The 23,689-nt window shown below is 41.7% G+C and overlaps 2 protein-coding genes and 1 long non-coding RNA gene across 5 annotated transcripts in view; 2 read left to right on the forward strand and 1 right to left on the reverse strand.

The window, feature by feature from the left end:
• The first annotated feature begins 1,432 nt into the window (after positions 1-1,432).
• LOC123982771 lies at positions 1,433-1,915 on the forward strand. Its single transcript, XR_006828056.1, has 2 exons — positions 1,433-1,540; positions 1,625-1,915. It is a non-coding gene; the product is annotated as an uncharacterized LOC123982771 (long non-coding RNA).
• A 3,944-nt stretch (positions 1,916-5,859) lies between these two features.
• On the reverse strand, positions 5,860-8,340 carry zic1 (zic family member 1 (odd-paired homolog, Drosophila)). Its single transcript, XM_046068594.1, has 3 exons — positions 7,380-8,340; positions 6,745-6,908; positions 5,860-6,300 (listed from the first exon to the last, which is right to left on the reverse strand). The coding sequence occupies exons 1-3, from the start codon at positions 8,338-8,340 to the stop codon at positions 6,103-6,105; spliced, it is 1,323 nt and encodes a 440-aa protein (XP_045924550.1). The 3' UTR covers positions 5,860-6,102.
• Positions 8,341-12,480: 4,140 nt separating this feature from the next.
• Positions 12,481-23,689, forward strand: part of zic4 (zic family member 4) — a 12,821-nt gene continuing 1,612 nt past the window's right edge. Inside the window, exons 1-3 of one of the 3 annotated variants that reach the window (XM_046068581.1) lie at positions 12,481-12,907; positions 13,016-13,645; positions 15,687-16,888. In XM_046068581.1, the coding sequence (XP_045924537.1) occupies positions 12,481-12,907; positions 13,016-13,645; positions 15,687-16,126 (1,497 nt within the window). In that variant the 3' untranslated portion in view covers positions 16,127-16,888. Of the gene's footprint in view, positions 13,646-15,686; positions 16,889-23,689 lie in introns of those variants that run through there. The other 2 variants (XM_046068571.1, XM_046068561.1) reach the window with 2 other exon arrangements.

The following is a 23,689-nucleotide window of genomic DNA, read 5'->3' on the forward strand; positions in this document are numbered from 1 at the left end:
TGCACACATGGCTTTTTTTTCCTACAATGATTTACATGTGAGGAAAGAAAAAAAATGAAATGCATTTCTAGTTAAATATCTGCAGTCAAAGCAAAAGGCAAGCAAAACGACCTGTATTTATTACCTCTTGTCTCCGAAAAGTATTTGAAGGTTTTGGGCTGTAACCCCATAGGAAAACAACAATCATTTCATGTAGCCCAAAGATAAAGTGATTGTGCAGAGGATAGTGAGCTTGTTAGATTTGCTGACATGGCGTTAATGTGTACGAAGACTGCTTGATGTTAAAATATTCAACCACCGACCTGGGTTTAAGAATTACATTTTTTTTACCTTTTTGCACCAGCAGTCGTTCTGATCTTTTAACCACAACATGTTTTTGAAGCAATGCACTGTAAACCTTAACCTAACCCGAAACCACACTGAGCATAAACTAGAGAGTTAAAGAAAAACATTAAATATTATCATATTAAAATAAAACTGATGGTCCGGGTTGATTGGGGGTTTATTTTGGAAAACCTTCTTTTCTCAGCAAAGTCCTAATCAGAAACTGATTTGTGAAATTACTGGTTTTGTAGAATTGGTGTTGACCAAGGACATAGACTTCTAAAATTATGTCCAAATTGCAAACAGTGACAAGTAATCTGGGTCTGCTACCAATTGAAAACACCATGTGACATAGAGAACAATAGTAAATTGGGACTTGTTGGTAAATTTAAGGGAGTACAAAGCATGCAACAAGATGAAACCCAAACATCAGCTCGAATCAGGCTTAATGTCACTATAAACCATTAAAACCTTGCGGTTCATATGGTTTCAGCCATGTTTTCCTCGGGGCATCTTACGATGCACTCTGACAAAAACAATAGGATGTGGAATGGATCAGCAGAAATCTGTCAGCGATTATCTTTGGCTGGTCATCCTCACTGCGAAAATAACAAGTCATTATCGGACCCAACAGATAAGCAGATGTCGACAAGCTGCTCTGTAAGCGAGAAGACGTCTCCTTTGAACAGGACATTAACACACCATATGTATGGCTTTTTTTTTTTTTTTTTTTGCTTTTTTTTGAAGACATACAATCCAAAAAATGTGGGCTGTTTTCATTCCGGCTGATGAATTTATTAAAAATGTGTTATGGTGGATGCCTTATAACAAATCAACTGCACTCTCATTGAAATCTAAACAAGAGGCTTAAGCTCTGTTCTCACTATTAATTTCAATGACAGGCCACAAAATACAGAAACTAACAGCCACATTTAAGTTATTAATGATTTCTAAGGGTTGCAAACAGGCCAGTATAAAATCAGAAAATGTTTATTTAGTTCAGTGTTCTGTATGTGAATAAACGTTTATTTTCAACTGGGCAAAATAAAGACGAACTAGCCCTTTAAGTGATTTTGAGAACCGGAAGCTCCGGTTTCCTGTATTTAAGGGCTGCTCCACTCCCTCTTAGCCACGGCCTCCAAAGTGCCCTTAAGCCAGACCTTTCACCACCTAAAAACTGCAGTAACGAATCAAATACTGTTTTGCATCAGCTCAGGTGTGGACCACGACGTTCACTCGACCTTCCCTGAATAAATATCGGCTCAGACAGTAACTGTTTTTTTTCTCTCCTTTTTTGCAGAGGTGTGCCGCAGTCTCACCCGTGCAGCAAAGAGCTAATTGGAGTGGCCTCATTTAGCAACACGTCAAAGAAGACGCGACAACACCGTGTCAGCGCCCCCACAAATCTCCTGCACGGGTCTAAACTTAATGGCATGTCAGAGAGCACAACTGATGCGACGGGGGTCACCGTGAGCCTATGTTTCACTATAACGAACCCTCTCCAAACCCCGGCACTGGGACTGTGCTGGCAAAGCGAGAGATTAATGTCCCAATCAGTGATGTGGTTAAATAAAAAGAGCTGTGAACTATCTGAGCCCCTGTCAGGATTATCATAAAGGCAGCCAAACACCATTTAGACTAAAAAGAAATGAACAACAACAACAACAAAAAAGTGTTGTGTCTTCTACAACTCGCAATAGTTTGACATTTCATTTGTAAAGATGGATGAACCCTATTTCGCAGATAAAACGGGAAGTTGCACCAGTGCAGCTCTGGTCATGTGTCAGAGCTATTGTTTGCTCATAATAAAGATCTAAAGAGAGAGTTTTAAATAAGGGATCGTCATTCAGGATAAGTCAGAAATTGTGCAAATCAAATTAAGAGTTTTTAAGATATTGGAGTAGACTGTTAAATTTAAATGCAAGCTTACAGCTAAATCACGGTGGGATATTTATAGGCTTTTCAATTTAATAAGTAGCCTTTACATTCATATGTTGGCTGGATTTACTGTTGGTCTTGAAAACAGAAAATACAAAATAAAAATTTAAAAACAGTAGTTTCATTATAGGCTATACAACGTATTTCCAAACTTAAAAAATGAAATAACCAACCGGCGATCTCCATATCGCGCAGTCACTCACTATGCATGAGGATTATAAATCATTCTCTGTAAAAATCAATGTCTGGATTATCGTTGTATGCAAACTTAGACGTTCACTGTGGGATGGATTGCTCCATTACCCAGAGTCTGGCAATGAAATCGTTTTATGGCTGCAAATACGACAGGGTTTCTTGGAGGCGTTTTGAAATGTCTGCATGCCAATAAACGAAAGTGGCCTTGACTTGAATTTGACCTTTTTGTATTAGTACTCTTAAACTCAGCAGATGGAGACTGTAGGATACCATTTCATGACTTGCAACTTCGGTTGTATGGCCTCTGAAGTTTTTCAACTTTGGAGCTTTTAAAAATAGATATCACAGGCACCCAGCCTCTCTCTTGCATACAGGATCATTTAGCCAGAAAGCTAATAGTTAAACCTAACTGCAAATGTTTAACTTATCGATTTAGTTCTCAGTGAGTGACGGCAGCTGGGCATGCAGATCTGTGCTGGCAAAGGCATGGGCACCTCATCCATCATGGGGCGCGGATTATAGCTTTTTTCTAATCTTGGACTCTGCGTGGTAGTGGCTGCAAGTTCTGAAAAAAGTCCCTCCTAAAGTTGCATTTATGTGAACATACAGTGTTTAAAAAAACAGGGCAGCCTTATTGAAGTTGTCTCAGAAGAGGCAGATCACCAGAAAAAAATGCCAGAACGGTCCAAAATGTCATTAAGAGAAACTAAAATTTAGAAAATGCAGCCACTATTGCATTAAACCTATTCTTCTGAAAGTGTATGTTGCTTGCAGAAAAGATTCAGACTTTTAAATGTGTAAAAACAACATGGAGTAAAAGGCTGAACCACCATTCTGTCTGATATTTGATGCGCAGCTGAGCTGCAGAGTGTCTACCTTGGTAACACAAACGTCAGGCACGGTTTACTGGCCACAAGTGCTGGTAATAAATATTCATGATGCTGGCGCCTGCGCTTTCCCGATATCTGAATGTTTGTCATTTCCAGACTTGAGCGTAAATACATTTAAAGTGGATGTTTTTCCTGCGCTCCTATTTGATCTGGAGTCACCATCAGCTCTATGGGCTGTCTGATATGAGACGCACCGCAGCCTGTCGTCGACTCCTCTTTTTACGAGTATTTTATTTTCGACACCTAGTGTGTAGGTTCAGTGTAAAGTAATACGACAGAAGCATAAAGCTAAGTAATGAAACAGCATAGTCAAAGTGCATGCTTTGCATTGAGTCACATTGGCACGTTGAAGGAGCAGGGCTACAACGTTGTTGTTTCTCTCTTCAATAAAACATGTGCAGGGAAATTAAATTGGAAGATATGAACTCAAGTCTGTGGCCATAATGAGGCAAATAACCATCAATCCTGACAGAAAACCCAATATATTCCAGCAAAGTATTGTCCATCATTATTAGTCTGGACTCTGACATAGAACTTTACATTTAAAGTGTTTTCTCAAGTTCAAATGACGAATAAACTGCGTTTAGCTTGTCAACCTGGCACCACCTTTATAATTAAATATGGTGCACGTGTGGAATATCCCGCCAGGCTACAAACCACATGAGATACTTTTAACACATCCAATTTAAGCTATTTATATTTCCAGTTTACATGTGAACATTTTTCTATAAAGCTGCAAAGTGACTTTCTCAAACGACTTCTCAGGGCGTGGAGTGCGTCATTTCTAGAGCAGTGCACTAGTGAAGCATCAGCACTGGAACCCAGATAGATAGATAGATAGTGTTAAATAGAGTCGAAAAAGTCATTTTATTACCATCCTTCATTTATCTCCAAATGTAATAGTCCGTGAAAAGAAAATATGAATACATTCGACAAATAATCTAAGATGGCGGGAGTCGTGGGTGTTTTTTTTTTTGTTTTTTTTGGCTGATAATAATAAACGGCAAGCGCGCACGGACACACGCACGCCAACCTGGCCGCTGTGTGTCGATTCTTCTTCAGTTTCAAATGGCTATTTGGTTGTTTTCGGTGTGTGCAGCAGTTCTGACAGAGCTGCAGACTGACAGATCGTGGCTCTGTGCACACTGGCAGTGTTAACCATGATCACTAGCGGCTGCTGATGTGATCTCTGCCTAATGGGGCGGTCAAGCAAGCTGCAGCCAGGAACAATGAGGGGCCACATGGACTCCTGAGCTCTCCCTAAATCTGTGAAATCCGACAAACGCAGGAAAATAAAATAAATAAATTAGATCTGAAAATTAGATTCCCGAACAATTAAGTAGCGCAAACTATTCCAGTTTACAAAGAGGAACAACCGCCGTGATTAATCGATTTAATTTGCACATTACTGGAGGGCAAAGTGTTGGATGTTAATTTTGGATAAACAGAAGATGCAGACTGGGGAGTGGATTTACTTATTATTGACTGTCAGGGAAGTTGTGACAGTGCGTTTAAAACACAACCTTTTGGCTTTAAATGAGCTGTTGCCTCTGAGACACACACACACACACACACACACACACACACACACACACACACACACACACACACACTTGCAGAAAACATGCACACACACAGTAAAGAGTTAAAATTATGTGTGCAACTAAACATGCAATAATTCTTTCATCTAAATCGTACTAAATGCATTATCATGCTGGAGAAAAAAGTATGCTTTAGTCTGCAGCTAATTATTTCCAATTGTAATGCAGCTTATGTAAAAAGAACCCATTAGTTTCACACAGCACCCAACCAAGGAAACCAATAACCTCCAACGCATTGTAAGATTGTATTTTTTAATCCTTTAATATAGTACGAAATGTATCCAAACATTTTTTTGTAAACTAAATTTTACATACGAGCGCATTTCTCCATAAATACCGATCATTTCTAACATGTTACCGGTCCTTTACATGCGGATAAATATGGAAAATTGAGCTACTTACATGTAATAATACTTCCTTTCAGACAAAGCAATTGACAGAGATTTTATATTTATCACGTACATAAACAGATTGACACGGAATTTCAGGCTTTCACTACACGATTTATCGACATGACATTAAATAACAACAATGATACTGTGCTACTCAAACTGGACCTTGGACGAAAATGTTGCACTGAATAGGCTACAAAAGCACATTAATACTAAGAGTCGGTTAGGTCGACGTGTAGACTGTAGTAATACTGAATAATTCACATTTGGTTCACAACTATAACATTCTTTTCAATGAAGTCTATTCATCGCAAATATTCTTAAAACCATCTCATTTTTCCATATATCTAGGGACCACATTTTCACAAATTCCCTTAAACTGTGATAGAACTATTTACAAAATAAAATATTACATTTTGTTCCAACTTGGTGAAAACCTTTATGTACAAAAAAAATCAGGCCTCGCAGATAGCATGCTTATTGAGATCTCTATTGAGCAGTCTCTCCGTAAAAATAAAGACTCAAAGAAATATTGAGGGGTGGGGGGGGGGGGGGGGGGAGTTTAACTCGGTGGCTTGTCCTCGCCTCCTTTTTGTCCATGCATTCTCTTTCATTGACATTAAGACAGCCTTTAATTGATCGTTCGGGCCTCCCGTGTTTTCTCAGTCCATGTTTCACTGGCTGACTTTTACAAAGTCTTTGATTCCAAGCAGTTTTTTTAAATTCTGCAGTCTGTTTCCTCTTTTCTTTTGTCAAAAATATTTACACGTACCATTCATTGAAATTTGACGACAGCGTGCTGTGGCTGGTTGTGTGGTGTACTGCTGAGGCTGCTGGTGATATGGAGCTGTTGCTCTGGTTCTCTGTGGACGGTGATACTATGGTGGGAGGTGTGGAGGACTCGTACCCTGAACTGGCCGCTGGAGATGGCTGCGGTCCTGGGTTGGTGGATTCGTGGACCTTCAACAATGAGAAAAGACGTTTTTAAAAAGCACCCTGCATATGCTGTGTGTCCTGGGTTTGTTTTTTGTGCAAATACAGGACACAAGATATGCAGCCAAACAAATTAAAACTCCCTAATATGACTGCTCTGAACGTCTGCAAAATTCTTAAACAAAGCATACAAAACATTATTATTCCCATTAAGATCTTAATCTCATTTCCCGGTTGAAAGAAAAGAAAGAAAGAAAGTGTCATGGTAAATTAACTTATGCTTATCTGTTTCTGTTAAAAAAAACAACAACAAAAAAACCCCCACAACAACAACACATGGAATAAAAGCTGTGACTTTTTCTCGTAATATTACACAATATAAATATTTTTAATTCTCATTTCCAGACTAGATAAAACAGCATATTTTATTGTTAAGTGAAGACAGAAGAAATAACAGCCATCGGGTTTTACCTTCATGTGTTTTCGCAGGGAGCTGGGGTGTGTGTATGACTTGTCGCACATTTTGCAGAGATAGGGTTTGTCCGACGTGTGGACGTGCATGTGTTTCTTGCGGTCACTGCTGTTTGCAAATCGCCTGTCGCAGCCTTCAAACTCACACTTGAAAGGCTTCTCACCTAAATAAAGAAAAGAATAAACACAATCTTTAAAACTGGATTAAAAAACACAGTATTTTCCTTTGTGCGATGTTTTTTACGCGTTAAAAGTGTTAAAACCGACTAAATTCATTAAAGAGTGGTGAAGAATAAAAAGTGCAGCCTTTTTTAAGTTTAAATTTGACACACTGGCAATTGCCGTCTTACTTATGGACTGGTAATTAATTTGACTTAATCCACTTACAGGCCCATGAATTAATTCATATCATTAAATTTAAATGCATATCACAAGTAACACTTAACGTAAAATAACACAACTTGTTTTAAACATATGAAATATTTTCTGTTGACAACTGCACTGAATCACATGCCAGTGGAGAGACTCCAGCTGCCTAATAAATAATAACCCGGATCGCATGCATATTTTGGATGGGATATTGTCAGCGTGGATTTGGCTGTAAAAAGCGCTCACTCAATCTGTGCGGATCTTACCGGTGTGAGTCCTTTTGTGAATTTTTAGATTTTCCGATCGAGCAAATACTTTGCCACAGCCGGGGAACGGACACGGAAAGGGCTTTTCTCCGGTGTGTACTCTGATATGATTTACAAGTTTGTATTTGGCTTTGAATGGCTTTCCTTCTCTGGCGCATTCCTCCCAGAAGCAGATGTGGTTGGTCTGCTCTGGTCCCCCCACATGCTCCACCGTCAGATGGGTCACAAGCTCGTGCATCGTGCTAAAAGTTTTGTTGCACGCCTTTTTGGGATTCGTCAGCTGCTCCGGCTCGACCCACTTGCAGATGAGCTCTTGTTTGATGGGCTGCCTCATGTATCGAAAGAAGGCCCCGGCTCCGTGGTGTGCGGCCATATTCATGTTCATGGGGCCATAGCCGTGCAGCTGGGTCGAAGCGTAGTGATCGGACCGCGGGCTTGTAACGTGGCCATACTGGTCGGCGCGTCCGTACATGTCCCCCGAGAAGCCCAGCCGCATCTGGCTGTTGACCACATTGGAAGACGCATGGCTCGCCGCTTGCTCGTGGAGCCCTGGGAAGAGCAGGTGCCCCGCTGCATCCGAGTGTCCATGTGGCCCTGCGAAACTTCCGGAGGCGAACAAACTGTGCTGCGCCCCGGTGGCGTCCCCGAAGCCCCGATTTCGGAAGAGAAAGTCCCTGGTGGAGTTGAAAGCCGCCGTGGAGTAAGAGCCAACGTGGGTCGGGTGGTGATGGTGTCCCAGAGCGGCTGCCGCGTAGCCGGGCGCCTGGGAGGAAAACGCCGTTTGTCCGGAGCCAATATCGTGGGAGCTGTGGTTTATTTTGAAGGCGCCCATCCCATCTGCGAACGGATTTATCCCCAACGCCACTTCTCTCTCTGTGACTTCGCCTGTTGAGTGATGCCGTGAGGAGCCGAAAGTAGTGACTCCTATGGTGGGATACTGTGGTCCTGCGTCCAAGAGCATCTTCAGTCTAGACTCGCCGAGACGACTGAGAGCAGAAATCAAAAAATCACGCACAGATATTCTTCCTCCCCCTCTCTCTGTCTCTTGGACCTCACTCGACTGAGCAAACTCTCCAATCCACCGATTTTCTGTTTACTTATTAAGACGCGAGGAATTCCCCTATACAGCTCATCCGATGCACACGCAAAATCATGTATACATGCAATATTGTCTTTTGCGGTTTATCTTCCTGTGGCGCAACTTTCACCTCCTCAGTCAGGCGGTGAGCTCTAGACTGATAGTCGCAATCATTCCTGCAGATAAATGAATTGAAAAGACAACACAGTCCAGCCCTGATGAATGGGAGAGGAGGGGGGTAGTCATGTGGCCGCGGAGCTGCGCGCTCATTGGCAGAGCCCCTTTCCCCCCAATAACATCCACTCACCAAATAACAATCCACGGTGCAGGGCCCACACTTCTATTGGCCTCTTTGCATCATCAATCCCAGATATTGTGAGATTGCTGACTGTGAATTTGGTTAAAAGGCTGAATAACTGCAAAACAAAAGTTGAGAAAGACTAGACAACAACTGGCTTTGTAGAAAGTCAAAGCACGTTTTGCAGCCACATACTGCAATACAGTTTATAACCCAAATGTGACAGATTCTCTTTGTTAACATGGGGATTACCAAGTAGACCCTGTGGTAGTGTAATTGGTAACGTTTTTGTAAGCATTCTCAGATATAATCTATCTATCTGTCTGTGTATCAATCCAAACTAATAAGTGATTAAAAGCATGGAGCTGACACGAGCTTGATATAAACAAAGACAAAGCCAGAGGAAGACCTAATGACACTGATTTAATTTATTGCAATGAGGATGTACTGACAGGATGGTAAACAGTATTAGTATTCAAAGGTGGACCCTCATTACGCGTGTGAGGTACAGGTATGCAAATCCCCGTTTTACGTCTTATCTTGGGGAACCCCGTGGGGAACCCTGAGGTTTGATAAAGTCTGCCCACTGTCAACACTCTCTTTAAAGGCCTGTTATTATCAGCGTATCCCTTTCCCTTCTAAGGGAATAACGTCGTGTTGTCTCACGCTTGTGCGCGCTCTACACAATGTTTCCGCGTCCACTGGAGCTCACACCAGTGCAACATCTGCGCTTTAGATTTCCACATCATCACGTTCACCAGCACCCCACGTTCATACAGGTTACCTTGAATATATAGGCCAGTATTTAACTTGGATCCTATAGAATGCCTAACGTGTCCATCACGGTTTGGCCTGCTTGTGCAACTTACTCTTTTTGTGCAGGCCAGTGATGCATAGCCTGTGTGCAAGTGCAAAACGTTGTGGGTTGTCGAAGTTATCAAGTGGGATTTGCGGCGCTCTCTGCAGGAACCTCCGGCTGCTAGAGTTCAAAGCCACATGCACAAACGTGCCATGCGAACCATTAAAATATCTTCTTGCTACTAGGCTAGTTTCCGCAAGGCATTCTCCCAGTCAGTCAGACCCGGGAAAGAGGGGAAGTTTTGTTGTTCTCAACTTAACAAGTAGACCTACAACTTGATCCCCGTTTTAGGTAGCCCACTCTGCTATGCAAATTTTTGGAACCTTTCAACAGCTAGAAAACGGTAAGAATGGCATATCATTAAAAAAGTCAAGACTGGTGGTCATATACTCAGACTTGCAACAAGTGACGATACATTAGAAATTGCGTGCCAAAAAGAGAGTTGTTGGAGTTATATATAACTTTGCAAGTGCAGTTAAAGTGTATGTGCCACATACATGCCTCTAAAATGATTCTAACATATTTCATGCATAAAGATACGTCCTAATTAAAAGGCCAATAACCGTTTAGTGTCAAGATCCTAATGTCAGTCATAATGTAGAATTTAAAATGGCTACCAGGAGCTAATTAGGATTTACAGTGAAAGAAGCTACAAGCAAAAGCAGCGTTTTGTGAGTCCTCTCTGCAATATTCATTTTTTTGGGGGGTGGGGGTTTGGGATCTTATAACTCTAACTCCCCTTCTTACTTGTCTCCAAATGTGAGTGCATGCACAACTTGGACCAGAAATAGCACTTCAAAGTTTTGCATTACGCTGGGGCTGTGATGTCTCTGAAGGCTACAGCTGTGAGCCTCATGAACCCCATGCGCAAAGGCCATTTAATAAACATCTTTTGGATCCGTCATGTCTCAAAATATTGACTCAATTTCTAACGTGCTGGATATGACGCTGTCAGCAGCGATTTTGACAAGTCAATTCAGAGAAATAACAAAGAGGAATATAGTTTGCTAATTATTTTGTGTGTGAGTGTCCCATTGTTCACCATATTCGGCGATTTACTTTGGTTTATATCTGAAAACGACACGTTCAGTCATCCATATGTCCAGCTGATTTTCTTATGAACGAAAATAAAAAGGAGATTCAGAGACTGTCGAGCGCCTGTGACAATAAATTTAGGTTGTAGTTTTAAAACCTTCACTAATTACCAATGATGACCGGAGAAGTCAAATAACACGCATACACATTTGATACTAGACATCAAAGTGATCAGTGCTGTGTGTGACCTTCTTCAGGTCACTTTCACGCACTTTATTTTTTGTCTGCAACTACTAAGATTAAGCGTTTAGTCCCCCCCCCCCCCCCCCCCCCCCCCCCCCCACACACACACACAAACAAACAAACAACAAATAACCTAAATCTTTGGTAACACCATTTTGGTTGCAAAACATAAACATACTATAATCAAAAAAATTCATAACTATTAAAGTAATAACTGTTAATTGTAAGTGTATTAGTAGGACAAGACAAAAATATATTTTATTCAAGTAAATTAGTTAAAATGTCGGCCATTCATGTTTGTTACACAGACAAAAAGATGTCCACCGTGCTGAAGATTAATCCGTGTACAGTAACATCCAAACATTTCTCAACATTTAATGAGCCCACATTGGGTTTTTTAAATGGTCCTGTTCGTCGGCTGACTGTTTAAAAAGTGCATGGAAAAAAAAAATCAGCAGTGAGCGGTAGATAATTTATACGGCATGTTGTTATGATCCTTAACTAACCGCTTTCTTTTACGCATTCAGACAAAAAGCAGAAAATAATCACTAAGATCACTTTGCAGGATAATATGTAGTAACCGATACTTACAGTACACACACGTTTTATTTTGAACTTAAGTCTTCAACGGCACCACCTCCTGTGACCCTCAGCTGCTGCCATCCTGGGTCTAAAGCAAAATTACCCCGGATCATAACAACAGGTCCCGTCCATTACATTTTTTTACCCTCGGAACAATGGCCGCAGCTCGCCCTATTCACACGTACTACACACACGGATCCCACCAAGCAGAGCTCTGGAGTCAACACTGTGGTACGCGCTGAAGGGCAAACGACTGGATATGTAAATATGGGTATTTATCAAAGCGCGTATTAATGGTATGTACTCCGGACTATTTTAAACTCCCACGTGGAGTTTTCCTTTTGGTTAAGTAGACAAGTTTTTCTCCGCGGACGCCGATCTTTTACGTGCGTAAAGTTGTGCGCAGAGTTGTCCTTCACACGTTGCAGGGCAAGATGAAGATATCACTGCATTATTTATGATCCTTACAACTTTTATAGTGGCAATATGCATACTCTTCCCGAGGCAGTCTGTTTTGTAATTGCATAATCAAAGTGGGGGGAATAGCTCTTTCATAGCGCTCAGCCTTTGTTCGCTGCGACAAAAGAAAGACGACTGTTTATCTGGATCAACTTTTTAGGACTTTTATTGTACAATAACCTTTGCATAACAACTATTTTTCTCAAGCGTTGCCGGCGACACTGCGCATGCGCGCTGGCTGCTTGCTGTCACTAAGACATTTTTCTTCACGTTGGAAACTGTCACTGGTGACGTCAATCACCGAGCTCTGACCAATTAGAGCGCAGGGTGATTGTTTAGCTCCACGGGCTGCAGCGCCTACCATGAATCTCTATTCAGTATCAAAGCGTCCTGCTGCTGCCTCTCAACCGAATGGGATTCCATGTAGTCTGCAGATAGACTTAACTTTATAAAGTATTTTTTCTTTATTTTTCATTGCGATTAAAATATATTTGTCATCATCATTATTATTTTGCCTGCTGTCAAGTTATTCTAAAATTAGGAAGTAATGAGCGTGGATGCATTGGGAAGCCCCGTGATGGACCCTACGTTTTCCAAACGGAACACGGCGCTGAGATTAGTTGACTTGGCAGGGGCTCACCACCATCACCATCATCACCACCATACCCCTCAGAGCGTGACAGGCTTCCCGGGGTTCAGCAGCCATCCACACTCAATGGCTCACTCGCACCCTGGGGAGATTACTGCGGAACCCCGCCTGGGGCCGAGTCCATTCGGGCCAGAACACATGGGGCACTCCGCGGCCCTCAAAATCAGCCCAGCCCATCATTATCCCCACCACCATCACCACCACCACAATCATCATATGGCAGGCCACAGTGAAGTGGTCTCCAGTCAAACGGGAGCTTTTGGCCCGGTTCAGGCGACATCGGTCCCCTATTCTATGTCTCACACGGCCCAGGCTTTATCCGCAGGTAGGGATTTCCTCATCCGGAGAGATCTGACAGCTCAAGCCATGCCAGTACTGACTGACCAGACTTCTGGTTCAGCCTCTCACCACGGAATGTTTGTCTCAACAACAGGTAGCTATCCCGGACACTATGGTCATCACCCTGATGCTGGGAATCATACCCTCTTCTCCGGACTCCATCACGACCAGCCTTCTAGCGGATCACCGGGTGGCCAAGCGTTGAATGGACAAATAAGGTTAGGACTACCTGGAGAAATGTATGTTAGGTCTGATCACTTGAGTCAAGTGGCAAGCTCCAGGGCTGATCCGTTCTCCGCCTCGCCTTTGCATGGCTACGGTGGTCTGAATCTGAACATGAATCTTAGCGCTCACCACCACCACCACCACCACGGAGCCGGTGCCTTTTTCCGCTACATGAGGCAGCCGATAAAGCAAGAGCTGATTTGCAAGTGGCTGGAGCCGGAGCTCTCGCCGAAGAAACTTTGCTCCAAAACTTACAGCACCATGCACGAACTCGTAACGCATGTGACGGTGGAGCACGTTGGAGGACCGGAGCAGGCGAACCATATATGTTTTTGGGAAGAGTGTCCGAGGGAAGGGAAACCTTTTAAAGCGAAGTACAAACTGGTAAATCACATTCGAGTGCACACCGGGGAGAAACCGTTCCCATGCCCGTTCCCTGGCTGTGGGAAAGTGTTTGCAAGATCCGAGAACCTTAAGATTCACAAAAGGACGCACACAGGTCAGTAGCCAAAAGGAAATGTTGCAGAAATGTTGGAAATTCACTATAATGAGTGAAAACAAAATAATCAAGTCGCATGTTGAAAATTAAATATAGGCTTTGTATAGTATCCACATTGGTTCAGGTTGTGTTTTTATGAGCTTTAATTTTCCTGTCTTTGATTTTAAGCATTTAAAATATACTCTGATGGGCCATGGCAATTAATCAATCTGCGCTGCTGGTACATCAACACGCCAACAGCTACTGGTCACTTGTTTGTTATGAGTTGCATCAGCACTCGCCAAGTTTTACAAAAGGTACAGCTTGGGGATTAGGGAACAGCTCACTCAGGCGTTTGACGGTTCGACCTCTTGTTTACACCACAGCACAAAGACTGAGGCCCATGTCAGGTCTCGTCCATGTAGTTTAGTGCATGCCAGATATGACTGGCAGCAAAGTTGGATAGGTGCATCTTCACATTCAGTGTAACTGATATTATGAACCGGTAGTGATGCTTTCTTTTTCTTTCCAGCCACTTGTTGCTCTGTTTAGTAGCTGTTTTATGCATCCTCCTTAATTTCAGTTTTATAATAATTAAATAATAATAATGGACATTTAAAGCTACAAAGAAGGGAGTAATGCCATTAAATGTATTGTAGCAGCTTTATATTTGTTATCCACCAGGGGTGATGTGACATGCATGGTGAAATAATAAGCATGCTTTTGGAATGATCAGCTTTTGATAGCCTTTAGTCAAAGCAACAAGTTAACAAGTGCATGCGGCTAAAAATAATTCACCAACAGGTTGGCAGAGCTGCCTCCGTCTGTAATAAATGACGTGTGTACAATGGAGCAGCTCTGATTTAACTTTAAACACATATAATTGTACAATATGGCTGCTTGCCTCGGAGCACCAATAACGTGCGGTGGAGCTAGTGAAGGGGGGGAAAGGCCTTAAAATGTCGAGTCAGACTTGTAAATGAATACAATGATTACTTTTCTTTTCATTTTTCCCGGTGGCTGCATGGCACTCCCCCTCTGCTCTGTTTCTGCACCCTATGTATTATTCATATAATTTGCTCACATTACCTAAGTACAAATCTGTTAAATTATTTCTGTGTGTTGACTCCCAAGGGGCTTGGTCTTTCGTATCGTGTTTAAAACCTAACCGAAAGTGTGCTTATGACTGGGGCTGCCCCTGGGGTCTGTTCCTTGACGGTTTCTTGTACTACACTAATATCCTTGATTGGCTCTCTCAACCCAACAGCTGAAGGTCAAATTGATATTCAACCCGCAAGTGTAATTAGACAGAGGCAATTACATATTCTCAAAAGCTTTAATCGGAGGAGAAAAAAATCAGCAGTGGATGATTCCCGTGTAATTTATTCAGATTGTCTTTTTTTTGCCTTGTCATAATCAGATAGAAATACTTGTTATTAAGACGGAAGATTAGACCCAGTCCATAACCATTTTCCAAGATTTCAAACAGCAGACAGACTGCGTTAGCACACAGTAGGCGAAGCCTGGCTGTGTCGATACTTTCATTTATCATTATTTTCAGTTGGTTTTGGGCCCTGCTATTTCTGTGCTCATAGGTTGTCTGTTTTGACGTATGCAGACGCCAGGTATAGACCCAGGACAGTAGGGGTTCAGCCCTCCTGTATACACCAGACTGAGACTCGTGGCAGGTCTGTCCAAATAGGCAAACTTTTAAAGTGTAAGTGCAGGGGGAAGCGTGTTTACTGTTAATACTATATATATATATATATATATATATATATATATATATATATATTGTGTGTGTGTGTGTGTAAATGACATTTGAAAATAGGCTATAACAAAAAAAACCAAAGTGGCTGCAATTGTACCAGCTTTAGAAATATATTTATTTTGAAATGTTTTGGCCACAGATAGGCTACCTACATGGATACTTGTTGCTAGTTTATTATAAGCCCATGCATGCACGATACCTTATAGGTGAACATCAAATATCACTGCTTTTTTTTTTAGATATGTAGTTTGTTGATTTATATTCTCTTGTGTCACCATCACTGTAACACAGGTGAGAAGCCCTTCAAATGTGAGTTTGACGGCTGCGACAGACGCTTCGCCAACAGCAGTGACCGGAAAAAGCACTCCCACGTCCACACCAGCGATAAGCCCTACAACTGTAAAGTGAGAGGCTGCGATAAGTCCTACACACATCCAAGCTCTCTGAGGAAGCACATGAAGGTGCACTGCAAGTCCCCCCCGCCCAGTTCAGGCTACGAGTCCTCCACCCCGTCCCTGGTCTCCCCCTCCTCAGACTTGGGCCGGGAGCCAGGAGGCTCATCGGTGCTGTCGGAGCCGGTGGGATCCTCCCAGCCCGCGAATTTAAGCGAGTGGTACGTGTGCCACAGTTCAGGTGCCAGCGGCGCCCAAACACCACCCAGCGGACCCTCCACGCCCGACCCCACAGACGAGCCACCTTACAGAAACCCAGAACCGAGGGACGCGTTTTAACCCAATTGGACTCAAGCACGGTGACAGAAGTGACAGAACACATTTTCAAAAAGCTCAACTATTTAAAATGGTTTGGCTTTGGTGCCTATAAGCCTGTGAGGGCCCACTGGTCCCCCCCAACCCCCTTTTGGATGAGCCACCGAACAGACACCCAGAGCCAAGAGACGCAATTTAACCACAATGGAAGGAACATGTGCAAACCTTAAAGACGTGCTAATTTCCAGGCACAATAAAAGAATATATTTTCAAACCTCAGCGAATCCAAACGGTTGGCTCAGTGCCTGTGCGCCCTAACGGCCCACTGGTCCACTTGTGGAGAGAGTCGTGTAAATCCGTCCGACTATGTGGTGCATTATTGTAGGCTTAGGCATGTTGGTGTAAACTTATTTTGTAAATTCGAGTTTTGACTTCTTTATGGTTTTATTTATTTTTCAATCTGCTCTTGGAGGATTTTGTATTATGGAACCAAAGTGCATGTTTCAATTAGGTCCAAAAAAATGTACATTTGTAAATTTTGTACGTTTCGATGTGTTGATGTTTTTGTAAGGATCTGCCTCAAAGCAGCTTCTTACTGATTACTGCAGTTATTTGTACAAACATTTTATGTTTACAGCATTTTCGTCCATTTGTGCCATTGGGGGTCAGCAATCGGCCTGTTTCATACGCCTGCAGTATTTGATATACGACCGTGAAATTATAAATGTTTTATCAAAGTGGGCATTTTGTGATTTTGTATCATTGTCGTCAATATATATATTTTTCCTTTTTGAATATCTGAAATCGAGAGGCACTCAAAATTCGTACCGAATTGCCTTGTAATTTGTGAGTATTTTGAATAAATCTTGTATGACTAAAGTGAAAACTCTGCTGAGCCATTCGGGTTTATGTGGAATTTACAATCAGTCTAAAAGTGGCCATTTTTCCTGGGGAATATGTGCAAAATATTTTTTTTTATGTCTTTGAAAAATATGTCCTTTAAAAAAACTGTTGCTACCTTTACACACAGCCTGTAGGCAAGCTCCAGTAATAATGTCCCCATGTCTGAGTTTAAGTTTCAGATAAAACTGCTGAAATTCAAAGAAGCTTCATGTAATGAAACGTCCTTTATATGACATTTAAAGATTTTATTTTCTCTGTTAAAAGGGGGCGACTTAAATTTTGCTCCACTTTTGTGTTAAGTCTTACTTTCTCAGTTGAGCTGTGGTTTGATGCAGACGTGGGCAGAGTTTGATGAAGGGCTACAATATTCTGATCCAGACTTCAAAGAACACTTTGTACAAAGAGCCATTTTTTCACGACGGTGAATCCTCATGGTGAATTAAGATTTCTATAGCAATAGCCAAGTCAAACTCAAATGATATGGGGCCAAGTCCGTGGACTCAAAAGCCCGCTCTAAAGAATGTAATATTTGCTTCCCATGGGGTAGGAAACGGTAATCTATGTCCTTTATATTGCAGACGAGGGCAGTATAAAGAAGAAAAATATATTCTTTTGCTGCAGGCCTACTTTACGACAATCAAAGGAGAAGCCGCTAAAACGCAGTTGTCCCACACCATAATAGACTTGCATTGCAAGAGGGCCGAACTGCTCAATGGAAACATGTAACAATAATCATAATGTAGGCTCTATGCATAAAATATAAATCCACGAGAGCTTGGCTGCATGTAATGAAAATTGCACGTTAGTAATAGACGTATAAACGGATGATTTCAGCATTGAACATCTGCAGAGAACTCGAGATTCTTATAGTATAAAATAAAAACGAGACGTGTCAAAGGAGCTTGAAGAGGAGTGAAAATGTGCAGCTTAGCCATAAACCTGAAGATCTCTGCTGTGCTGGGAAAACTTTTGGCTGAGGGGGACATTTTTACTCCGGCCTTGACTGAGGCAGAAGTGGGTGGAAACAACACAGCTACAACTCCCCTAATACGTGTATGGAGTTTGGTTAAGTGCATGACAGTTTGCTCTGTGGAAGGGGCCCAGCTGAAAGAAAAGAATAAACGCTAAACCAACCGAATAGAAGAAGAAGATGATGATGATGCTTTCTTTTGGCACCAGTAAGAGAAAAAAACAAAGGAAGGAAAGAAAAAAACCAACAAGATAGTTGGATCTCAATTGAAAGTGGGAGGCTTTGAAGTGGAAGTTTGTATCAGAGGGATTCTTCTAGGTCGTCTGAACGACGTTGATGACACGGAAAGCCTTTTGTCACCGATTTGTTGGGCTCTTCTCTATTGGGCTCCTCTCTATTGGGCCGTCTAAAGCTTTTAGTTCCAGTCGTCAATATGGACAAGAACTAACTGAGTCGCGTTAAAACATTTTCCATTCAGCGCTGAGAGTGAAGGATAGGCAACATTTAAAAGGGTTGTTTCTTTACAAAAAAGAAGCGAGGGAGTTAAAACCTGACGCCCGTGTGTCAGCAAGGTATGGCAAACTTTCAGCCGAAGTATTGATGCCTTCAATATTTACTGCAGACAGAGATCAAAGAGAAATGGAATTCGTTTAGACAAAATAAAAACCACGCGCCAGTGCTGAACAGTTCAGTGACCTTTAACGCACAATCATTTAGGTATAACTTTGACCAAAATAAACATGCTGTCTCCAGTTAGAGGGTTGGATTGCAACGTGAATCCAAAGAGTTTGAGTGTTAAGTGGACTGGCATGCTTGTACCACAGCACAGATAAAATATGGCGACGGTTTGCTTTTATTGTGAAAGTTAAATTCCCAGCGCGCAGACAGTGGATACCACAGTCAGCTAGAACTGGAAGAGAGGATCTTTAACTACTGATCCCATTGGGTTCGCTCATCGGGGCTTCCCACCTTTAGCTGAGTGACGACCTCTGATCTGATAACAGCAATAGGGTCAAGAATAAAGAACAGGTGTGTGTGAGAGAGAGAGATTGAGTCTCCACTTGAGCAGCAACACTATAATGCCAGTCCACTCCGAGCAGGAAAGCAGGAAACTGGCACTGCAGTTTCAAAGGAAATACACATATTCACATAAATTATAGGATAGATGATGTTTAAAAGGGAAAAAAAGACAGAAAATAAGAGGGAGGGTGTGCAACAAAAAAGAAAATGAATCCATTTCATTTCTCACAAGACCCTCTCACCACTGCTGCCGCGTCCTAAGGCTCATTTGAGTGTGAAATATCATTTCTTTGTAAAATAATGGAGGCGGTAATCCTACTTCCGGAAACTGTCCGGCATTATTGAACAAAACCCTTTTAATAGGGGGATTAGCAGTCTAGGAGTAAAAGCCTCTCTCACCCCCTCCACACCAGCCCTCATCAACCCTTTTCTCCACGCCCACCCCACGCTCCAACACCGCCATCAGCACCTCCAGCACCAACCAGGTCATAATTATCAGGAATGAAGTGGCCGAAATTGGCAGGGAAAATAAAGAGAAAGACAGGGAGGACAGGTGCAATAGACCCACCAGAAACAGACCGGAAAGGCAGGACAGCGTTGTTATAATAGAGCTGGCATTCTGGGAACATAGGTCGAATAAAAGGATGCATTGATATTACTGTTTATTATACACATTTTATTTATTTATAGTTTTATCATTTTTATCCCCCGTCTATATATTATTATAGTATAGTATAGGAGTATTCAGTTTTTCCTCGTAAAGGAGCGTTAGACTTTGAGTGTGCAGAAGTGAAGTCAAAAGGCAAACTATGCACCCACAAGTTAACTACAACCATAAAGCTTGCCACGAATATTGAATATTTTATTCTAATAACACCACAAGGTTAGTTTCTGAGTGGGGGGGGGGTACAAGATCACGTGGCTGTGATGTGTAGGCTACCACGAGCTTCCGTCATAAAGATTTATGACAACCTTTAAAGCTAAATTAACTGTATTCCGCATATAAAAAGGTGAGCAAGCAGAGTTAAGGCAGGTTTAAGGCTACACCCCTGCGGTAGCTTTTGTATATAGCAGGCAAACCTCACATAAGTCACTATCCGGAGAAGCTGGAAAAAAGAAATAAGTGCCCATAAGACCTTATAGGACACCCACCCTCCACCTCTACCCAACTCCCCAGGTTTTAGGATTACCGTCATCCACAGATTTCAGGGAACGAAGTTGTTTTACTTCCATAGATGAGCGGCCTCCCTCCAACGTGAATCAGCCCCCTAGCAGCCTATAGGCCCGAACACGCATTTCTAACAACTTCCACATTATATGGCAGAATGTACCACATACTTCACACCTGCACTCTGAATAGCAGCTCCCTTTCAGTGTATGATACGCCTGTTGGCCTTGGTCTCAATGCAGCTGCATGAATGAATCAGAAACCCGCTTATTTGGTTCTCTTTTGATCTGAGATCTCCTTCTCTCATTTGATCTCGCAGCCTGAACTGAAGACTTCTCTAGTTAGCAACTTCCTCCATTCACGCAAGGCATCTCGCATATGCAGAAGAACTTTGTTGCCGCAACTTGAGCAAACATATAGGTCTATTCAGGCATGATGTGTTGCATGTGCATATGAAGAGGGGGAAAATATGGGGGATTAAAAACCACACAGTTCTTTTTGCAGCAGCACAGCATATAAACAGTAATCTGAATTCTTCCAGCTCTTTTCTGCGGAGCTTTAGTAGGCTCACATGAGATATATTTAAAAAAATATTTTCTCCTTGTTTCACATAACAAACTAAATAAAATAATTTAAGATATCAAAATAAAAAAGGCTCGTGTAGCCTACTCAAAGTCCAGATTCTTAAAAGCGAGCCATGCATCACGCAGAAGAATGATTCTGAATTTGAGGATTTGCCCTTTGGCGATTAAGTCGACCTGACAGTCATTTATCATAACTTGAATGTATCATATTCTGTTGACCTTTGTGTGATCTGTAAGAGCGTTTGGCGACAAAAGCAGCAGTTGTGGGCGAACAGGTGTGTGGATTGTCGTGGAAATTCAGCCAAAATATGAAATTCAACTAAAGCCCGACACGTCAAAGTTCCAGAGGTATTATCCTTTAAGTTTCAGCACAGAACAAAACGACTCCATGTTATGTGGCCCAAGAAGTTGAGACAAAAAATAAAAATAACGATTTTCCTGCGCTGGAAGTGGTTCACGAACAGGGAAATGGACCGTTTTAGGACAAAAAACCCTCCTACTGATTTAGCCAAAGCCATAATGGCAAAAGTGCATTTATACACTCGATAAAAGAGATAGTATATCATCATATATCAAAATAACACAGAGTATTAGGGGATGCAAATGTTGCTAACATTATGAATCATTGCTTTATCTGCACTATTTCACACGTCAGATGGGAAATATGTTCCAAATAGACAAGCAAATGCACAGTTTGAGAAGAATCATAATGCATGTGATCAGTCTAGCAGTATCGAAGACTTTGGGTCATTTCGCCATCTCCCGCAGGAAAGACATTATGCCTCTCATATTTACATACTCTTTAATATTTGTCAAACATTCATAAATTACAAACTAATGAAATGTTCGACGGTCCTTGGAGATCAAGCTAATGAAGACATAGACTTTTGCTTTTGACACATCTTTGTTAGGTTTAATACCATTCTCTCCATCACGCTCTATTAACTATTATTATACTTATGTCAGGCCACCGCTGACACGTTACGACACCGGGATCACCTGCTGGAGGTGGGCACGCCATGGGATATAAATGGCCTCCATCTATAATGCCAGTGGCCTGTATAAAAAGCGTTAAACGTTAGTGAGATTTTTTTTTTTTTTTAATAGATACAGCATTACACTGCACAAAAATATTTACAAAAACACCTAAAAGATTATTATTTTTTTATTTTTTAAAAAGTAGCGGAAGTAGTAGAAATTAAAATTATTTGTTTTATACGCATTTTGAGAATTTTTGGAGCTAGTTTTAAAATGATCCTACTGGGATGTTTTCACTTCCTTTAAGAGAAAGGACATTTAAGATTAAATGTCAGCACTGTAATGCATGATTTGTTAAAAGTGATATTTTTGTAGTGCACGCAGCTTGTGTGACCACTGCAGCGTCAAGAGGCACTTGGAGGACTGAACCTGTAAAACGAAGAAAGAGAAGAAGAGGAGGTGGAAAGGCGGGGGGAGATATTAATTATGGAAGAGTGTCGCCAGTGTAGAGTTAATTTCCGCTCAGGCCAAGTATTTATTTATTCATTCGTTCATATTATTTTCTCTCTCTTTGACCCAACATTCACTAATGCTGCACATCCCCACACACTCCAGCCCACGTTGATCAAAACGATACAGGAACTTGAAATACTTTGAAATTCAATGAATGGGAGGCATTGTCAGCGCAACAATATAGATCCTTGGAGACGTGTTTATTTGACAGAGCAAATCCCCAGTCTGTCAAGGTTGTCATATTCCCCTCAATGTCCAATGCAAATGCCGCGGCATAATCACATGCAGCAGCATGACGCGTTTATTACTTTGTCAATCATTTTGATACGACAGTATTGAAACAAAGCGAGCCCACGTCCGGTAATAGAATTAAAGAAAACCCTTTCAGCGGCAGGCAATGTCAGTTTGACGCGTAAACCATATGTAGGCTAAAGTCCCTCTCGGAGAGGTCAGCGGGTCTTTATCTGTCCGTGAAAACTTTATTCCCACTGTTCATTTCAGCAGCGACAATAACAATAATAATCAAAATGCATTTTACGAATTCATTCTGGGTAAAACGTCTTCTTTTGGAAAGTCTTCAAAAACACAGAAGAATTAAAGGCACTTGATTCTGTCCAAAGAAACACAAAGCAGGATTTTTAAATTGTTTTAATTATTCCTACTTCAGTGCAGAAGACGCTAAGCGAGGCTTATCCTCCTTGCCCATGAGTTAATTCATCAAAAGAAAAAGTTTCAATAAGATTTTTTTTTTCTCGGTTTCAATAATAAGCCGACCACTGCGACATTCTTTGAGCTCAGGCTATCTTTATAATACCGACTTGTGTAGCCTAGGAAACTACTCAGACCAGTGCAGAACCAAGCCCAAAGGATTTTTTGTCCATTTATTTCTCCAAATTCACCATTAAGGCTGGAAAAAATGTAGTTGAGCAACATTTACATTTTTATTTTAAGGAATATATATGCTAGAAATAAGCACAACCAGAGCAGGAGCAGACGAGGTAAGTGTCCTTTTCCCTCAAATTATTGCAGTCTGTAGTAAAAACGCGCACGCGTGAGTGATATGTGAGAGTGCATTAAGAGCTGTCAGGAAATCAACCTCTGAGTCCTTACCCAGCGTTAAGGCTGTCTAATTTCTAGGCATAATTAACTTTATGCTCAAAATCAATTGTTTCCTGTACACAGCCAGGGTCCAGGACTGCAAGCAGTGAGAGGCCTATTTGAGCATGTGAGAAAGCAGGAAGCAGCCCTACCTGCCACTCATTAAGCCCACAAAAACTCAATACAAAGAGGGGGGAAGAAGGATTAGACCTGCTCGTTATACCTGCCGCGCAATTAACACTACTTATTCTTCTAATCCCTCTGTTCTAGAAATAATTGAACTTGCAATAATAATACAAAATTTAAAAAAACACGAGCCTATGCCTACATTGTAGAAAATGCAAATTTTTTTC

This window comes from Micropterus dolomieu, linkage group LG01, assembly GCF_021292245.1.
Source record: "Micropterus dolomieu isolate WLL.071019.BEF.003 ecotype Adirondacks linkage group LG01, ASM2129224v1, whole genome shotgun sequence".
NCBI classification, from domain to species: domain Eukaryota; kingdom Metazoa; phylum Chordata; class Actinopteri; order Centrarchiformes; family Centrarchidae; genus Micropterus; species Micropterus dolomieu.

What these genes read in the sequence shown, in the direction of transcription:
- zic1 (XM_046068594.1), bottom strand. Translation starts at nt 8,340, where the DNA reads ATGCTCTTGGACGCAGGACCACAGTATCCCACCATAGGAGTCACTACT. An exon ending in TCACAAAAGGACTCACACCG is followed by an intron (nt 6,909 to 7,379) that starts GTAAGATCCGCA and finishes TTCTTTATTTAG; the next exon opens with GTGAGAAGCCTTTCAAGTGT. An exon ending in CCCTGCGAAAACACATGAAG is followed by an intron (nt 6,301 to 6,744) that starts GTAAAACCCGAT and finishes TCATTGTTGAAG; the next exon opens with GTCCACGAATCCACCAACCC.